The 6,740-nt window shown below is 41.8% G+C and overlaps 2 protein-coding genes across 2 annotated transcripts; one reads left to right on the top strand and one right to left on the bottom strand.

The window, feature by feature from the left end:
- LOC125527785 (receptor-like protein EIX2) lies at window positions 1-2,023 on the top strand (the record flags this gene model as incomplete). The annotated part of the gene is given in 1 exon segment (XM_048692299.1): window positions 1-2,023. A coding segment is annotated over 1 exon segment (1,784 nt), but the record flags the coding sequence as incomplete, so codon positions are not given.
- A 716-nt stretch (window positions 2,024-2,739) lies between these two features.
- On the bottom strand, window positions 2,740-6,732 carry LOC125527786 (V-type proton ATPase subunit C; the record flags this gene model as incomplete). The annotated part of the gene is made up of 11 exons (XM_048692300.1): window positions 2,740-3,121; window positions 3,210-3,289; window positions 3,455-3,538; window positions 4,480-4,605; window positions 4,798-4,914; window positions 5,245-5,386; window positions 5,512-5,579; window positions 6,128-6,227; window positions 6,318-6,445; window positions 6,520-6,588; window positions 6,682-6,732. Coding segments are annotated over 11 exons (1,065 nt in total), but the record flags the coding sequence as incomplete, so codon positions are not given.
- Between the last annotated feature and the right edge of the window lie 8 nt (window positions 6,733-6,740).

Genomic DNA, 6,740 nt, shown 5'->3' with positions numbered 1-6,740 from the left:
GCGGTTCAGTGCCCGTGGAGATTGGCAAGCTTACAAAATTGACTTACTTAGACCTTTCGTTCAACAACTTGAGTGGTGTGATGACAGAAGATCATTTTGTTGGTTTGATGAATTTGAAGTACATTGACTTATCTGAGAATTATTTGGAAGTTATTATTGACTCGCATTGGGTACCTCCGTTCAACTTGGAATCAGCATGGTTATCATATTGTAATTTGGGTCCCAAGTTTCCTAAATGGCTTCAATGGCAGAAGAGCATCCGTGAACTTATTATTCCAAACACAGGTCTAGTTGATAGGGTCCCAGATTGGTTTTGGACTACCTTTTCTGAAGCTACATGGTTGGATATCTCCTTGAACCAACTTAGCGGCGACTTATCATTCAATCTGGAGTTCATGTCAATGACTACACTTTTAATGCAGTCAAATCTACTCACAGGTTTGATACCCAAGTTACCAAGCACAATTAAGGTATTGGACATATCAAGGAACTTCTTAAATGGGTTTGTAGCAGATTTAGGAGCTCAGAATTTGCAAGTTGCAGCTCTGTTTTCCAATGCTATATCCGGGACTATTCCAACGTCAATTTGTCGATTGCGGAAGTTGCGGATCTTAGATCTTTCAAACAATCTGCTTTCAAAGGGACTTCCTGATTGTGGCCAAGAAGAGTTGAAACATCAGAACCCTTCTGGCAATAACTCTTCAAAATTCATTTCACTGAGTTCTTTCAGTTTGAATATCACGGTTCTTCTTCTAAGCAACAACAGTTTTTCAAGTGGATTTCCTTTGCTCCTACAACAATGTCCGAGTCTTAGTTTCCTCGATCTAACTCAAAATAGATTCACCGGAGAGTTGCCTGGGTGGATCAGTGAAGCCATGCCAGGTTTGGTTATGCTACGGTTAAGATCGAACAACTTTTATGGTCACATTCCAGTTGAAATCATGGGACTTCACAATGTTCGGATTCTCGATTTGTCCAATAATAACTTTTCTGGGGCCATACCGCAATATATAGAAAACTTGAAAGCTTTGAGTAGCACTGAGACAACTATTGATAATCCTTTCGAAGAAGCATATGAAGGTGAGTATCGTTCCGCTCATATAGGAATGGTTAATGTTAGCATCACGGTGGTGATGAAAGGGCAAGAGCTTGAGTATGGGGGCAATATTGTATATTTGATGAGCATTGATTTGTCTTGCAACAATTTGACCGGAGAAATCCCAGAGAAACTAAGCTCCCTTGTTGGTCTCGTAAGTTTGAATTTATCATCAAACTTGTTGAGTGGAAATATCCCATATAATATTGGCAAACTTCAATCAGTGGAGTCTCTTGACTTCTCGAGGAACAAACTAGGTGGTGAAATCCCTCGGAGCTTATCAAATTTGACATACCTGAGCAATTTAAACTTGTCATATAATAATCTATCTGGAAGAATACCCACAGGGCATCAACTCGACACCCTCAATACGGATAATCCGGCCTCTATGTACATTGGAAATCCTGGTCTTTGTGGACATCCAGTTCCAATGCAATGTCCTGGTCCACCTAGGGATCCGCCCACCAACGGAGATCCAACAAGGTTGCCGGAAGATGGCTTGTCTCAAATAGATTGTCTTCTTGGATCAATTATTGGTTTTGTGGTGGGCACTTGGATGGTGTTCTTCGGACTTCTCTTCATCAAGAAATGGAGGTATGCTTACTTTGGGCTACTCGACAACCTATATGACAGGTTGTATGTCATTTCTGTTGTTACTTGGCAAAAATGGTTCGGACCACGGGTGTGAATTAAGCAAGAACTACCAAAGATACCGCTACAAGATTAAGGGGCCTGGAAAACTTATTGCTATATTGTATTGTCAAACACTTTACCATTTATAACTTACTGATGTATCGTATTGTATCTTTGTACCGCCGGTGGAAGTTGTGCATGCCACACGGTTGTCTCATAAAATATATGTATCCTGCTATGACATACACATTAATGGTGTAATAGTATTCAGAACTACTTGGATTTCTTATGCCATGTAATGTGCAAGGTCCCATTGCTTGCTTAGATGGTTATTTTGGATCATAAGATGTATGGACTAATTTTGCTGAAGTACGTTTTTATTACCTTTCAGCGAAATGTATTTCCATGTATAAGCAACTTCTTGTTAGATACTCCCTGAATCCCATAATATAATAGAGTTTTTGACACTACAGAGGGAGTAGAATTTAGTGAAAGAAGACTTTGGTTTTTGTATGAATGTTTACTTAATTTGTCATTTTATATTGGTGGTTGACATTATTTATGTCATGATCTTCAATGTGACCAAGACAACAATAGCAGGAATAGTTGTCAACTACATCCTCTGTTCGTAAATGTAAAACATTTTTGCAGCATTTGTAAACAGAGGTAGTATTTCAGAAGAAAGGAAGTAATGAAGAAAACAGATCCTTCAATACTATCTCAGCTTCCAGCATATTGAACGTTTCAATTTGGAAGTAGCAAATTTGTATATTTGATTTTTCAGCTAACCACTACCCATTACAACCAACAAGGGGCAAAGAAGCTATCTACTCACTCCGTTCCTAAATATAAGTCTTTGTAGAGATTTCACTATGGACTATAAACGGAGCAAAATGAATGAATCTATATACATCTGTATGTGGTTCATAGTGAAATCTCTACAAAGACTTATATTTAGGAACGGAGGGGGTACTTGTCAAACAAACTCACACCAGCCACCAGCACAACTGTTTATACTACCCAGCTTATTCACCATGATTTTATTATTATGGAACCTGGTTACTCAAAATTACAATAATGTACCCAGTAATACAACACTGCACAAAAAGTAAACAGTTGCAACACCGTAGCAGAACAAAAAAAGAGAAGTCCCAGTTTGTGCCAGGATACGTTCAAGGTTCTCTGAAAGACTACATTATTGATCGGCGCGGATCATCTACTACCGAAGTATAAACCGAAACCGACATACCATGAAAGAATTGATGTCACAAAATAATATACATCAAACACCCTCAGACAAAGTTTATGGTGAAGGAGACGTAAGGGTGAGACTCTGTCTCGCCTCCCAGGCCAGCAGCCATGCCCACGTCGTCTTCGGATCTCCAGTAGCTGCTGCAATTTGAAGGTTCGGTTAGCGAAAGACAAAGAGAAGGCTGCGAGTAACAAGGCCAACAGACTGCAGCCTAGGCATGGAATTTACCTGTTAGCATTGCCGCATAGCCCTTCCAAGATGTTCCTTACTTTCTTCTCGCTCTTTGTAGATGGTGCTAGGACAACAGACTGATGCAAACACAAGGGGAATCAGACATGACAATGTTAGACTGACTACCGTACAACAACAAGCTAAATTACCATGAGCAGCGCAGTTGTCTGTTGTAAAAACTAGTTACAGATCAGATGTGAAAGTATAAAGCTGACTGTCAAATAATAGCCAGGGAAATTTACCAGGAACCGTGCAGGCAGACCATATCTCAGAATACTCTCTACGAAGACACGAACAGCAGAGAAATGCATCCAGGAGCTAAATACCTAGAAATATAGTACAGGAACAGTGAGAACTGATATTTATTGATAAGGAAGCAAATAAACCTAGCAAACCATGATTGCCCAGCAACCAAGCAACTAAAGCCCAATATTCTAGGTATACTCTCATCAGTTAAGTTCGGCCATGATGACCACTAGGAGTAGCACTGCCATACACAGAAAAATAACAGCACGGTAGCTTTTCATCAATAGAGAAGCGCATCAGTTTTGCTTATTACTACGATTTTATGAGAATGGGCACATGTTGAAGTTCTGCAGAGCTTAATCGAATGAGTAGCAGCCATCATTTATAGCTTTGAACTAACAATCACGGATCAGAAAACAAAGGGGATGCATCCCAATCTGCTTAATGGGTTGACCGCCATATGATTTCGCCCTAAAAAGGGATGCACTGGTGAGAGAATGACAGCATTAACAAAAATAAGCCCATGATTCCAATATGCCATGGAGGTCACAACTCAACTATTGTCCTTACAGTTTTAACAAGAGAAAACTACCAGAGTGTGACAACTATATGAGGTTTGCACTATCAAAATAGAAATTGAGATTCAGCATGATCTGACACACCATGATCTGATCTTCAGACTACCACTGAAGAAGATCAAATAACCAATTAACCATTGAACAAATTCAAAACCTTACTGTTCAGACTTGCGATTGAACTAGAAAAAAAAATCAAAAGTTTGTGTAGGATATAACATAGTAAATAGATGACGAAACTACAATAGAATCCAACTGCAAGCTGGAGGGTAGTTCATAATGGATGAGTTTTGATGAAGAACATCTGTGCAATCAAATGAAACATTTGAACCACTTATTTCTAAAGTATCTTTTGCATATATGTACAGGAACTAAGGGCATGTAGTTTGTTCACCGTACGTTTCATAGACGATATTAGGACATAATACACTGCAACAGACATGTACCTCACTGTAGCTTGCATAGCACCATTGCAATAGAGAGGTCCTCATAACTTCCTGGTCTTGCAGCAGCTTTTCTAGCTCTTGCTTCCGACTCTCCTGTGCTTCAGGACTATACTCAAAGTCACGGATCTGAAATCAAGTGTGAAATAGAAGTTAGTGGATGACAAAATAGTTAAAAGTATGATAGGTACCAACTGACAAGATTAATTTTTCCTTAGCTATTACGAGTTATACCAAAGGCTACATGGTACTGCCACCGTGCCAAATTAAGGTTAAATGCAAGCAATTGTTTAAAAGAAAGGATCAGGGCAACAAAATTACCTGGAAACCTTTCTCACGAGCATGGACCTTAAAGTTGTCAACAACCTTGGCGAATAATGTTACAGTGTAGAGAGCATACTCATTGTCCTCGTAAAGCTTTTTTGACGATCTCGGAACCTATATAAACAATAATTAGCTCAAAGGAAAGAATCAACTGAATACAATCACAAATTAGGACAACTTGAAAGCTCCTCATAAGGGCAAAGTAAATAGCATCCGGATAAACAAGTTGCAAGTCAAATATATGTGGAATTTGAAAGATTTCTGTGATGGCGAGTTCTCATGATAGCATTAACACCAGAAATGGTGAACCAAATAAACACTCTTGGTTTTAATTGACTAACCACAAATAAAACAGACAATTGCTGAAATGATGCATGACATGAAAATAGTTCAAACGATGGTTTATGAGAGACATTATCACTATTCAAAGGCTTCTGAACTTACCACAAACGTATCAAGTGACTCGTAGCTTGATAACCAGTCTTTTTGGGAATACTTTGGCACAATAGAAAGGAGTGTCACTAGATGTTCCGAAGTGACCATATCCTCTGGCTTTATGAGGTTGGAAAGGTCACGAACTGCTAAACTGCCATACAAGAAGAACAAATCAATCAGAGTAGGACTCAAGGCAAGCAACAACGTAGAGTAATAATAGTACCAAGCATGTCCCTCCCTCTAGAGCTAGTCACAAAGTACGGTGAGAGGATTTACCTCCCAGTTTGCTTCCTGTTGATTGCGCCAAGCTGGCTCTTAACATTACCGTATTCAGCAACTCTAACCTGGAAAAGGGCATATTCAGTCCTTCTGTAAATGTAACATCCAACCAAAACACTTATTTGCATCTATGAGCACAAAATAAAACCAAGACAGCACTTGTGATGAGGGGTGGAGACTAATGACAGGAAAGATCGATGTAGTATTTCAGTTATATTTACTTCAATTTATTCCTTTCATTACTGACAAAATGTGGCACCAATTCCCTGGTTGTTTGCATCATGAACGTTATGTGGAAATTCAGTGCCAGAAAAGGGGACAGAAGACTAAATAAACACTCATGAAACTAGCTGCACAAATAGGTAGCTTAGCCGGAACCAATCAGACCAAGACAAACAGGAAGCAGTAAGCTGCATCCGAAATCTGCCAATTAAGCGCTGAGGACCGAATGCAACTGTTAAGCAACACTGTCCAAAATACAGTACCCAGCTAGCCTAGCTAATGTAGTGTTAAGTTGCTGCCAATGTTCCAAAATCTTACTGTCATCCATGCGTAATTTGGTCAGTGTGGAAAGGAACTGGACCAAAGAAGAGAGAGGAGCAGGGTTAGTTACCTTCATGTCGTCCTCGATCTTGGCGACCTGGGACTGGATGCTGGCGACGGTCTCCTTGAGCGGGGCGTTGACGGGGTACTTGCCCTCGTCCCACACGAACCTGCATCCATCCATCCTCTACAGCGTAAGCAAGCGGTGGTAGGCAGATGAGGAATGTAAGCAGCAGCACTGGGCACAAGCAGAGACGGACCTGGTGAGGTAGCTGTCGACGGGGACGCCGTCGACGGTGAGGGTGCCGGGCTCGACCCCTCCGGCGCGCTCCAGGTCCTCGATCTGCCGGCGGATCTTGTGCGAGACGCCCTCGATGAAGATGTTGGACTGCAGGCAGAGGCCAGATCAGACCGGGGGCAAGAAGAGGGGTGGGGGGCAAGATCGGGATGGAAAGCAGGTACCTTGACGAGGTCGTCGCTGAGGGCGAGCAGGGAGTCGAGCGTGCCGGGGCGGAGATCCGGGACGGTGAACTGCGCGCGGAGGCCAGGGGAGTCGAGTCAGTCAGGGGCAGGACGATTGAAGGGCGGCGGCGGGGGAGGAGGAGGAGGGGATGGGAAGCTTACGCGGTAGAGCGGGGTGTCGAAGGAGTGGCGGGAGATGGCGTCCTGGAGGCGCGCCCAGA

Source organism: Triticum urartu, unplaced genomic scaffold (assembly GCF_003073215.2).
Source record: "Triticum urartu cultivar G1812 unplaced genomic scaffold, Tu2.1 TuUngrouped_contig_4411, whole genome shotgun sequence".
Classification (NCBI taxonomy): Eukaryota; Viridiplantae; Streptophyta; class Magnoliopsida; order Poales; family Poaceae; genus Triticum; species Triticum urartu.
The sequence above is the reverse complement of the archived record's forward strand: the minus strand, read 5'-3'. Positions and strand labels throughout refer to the sequence as shown.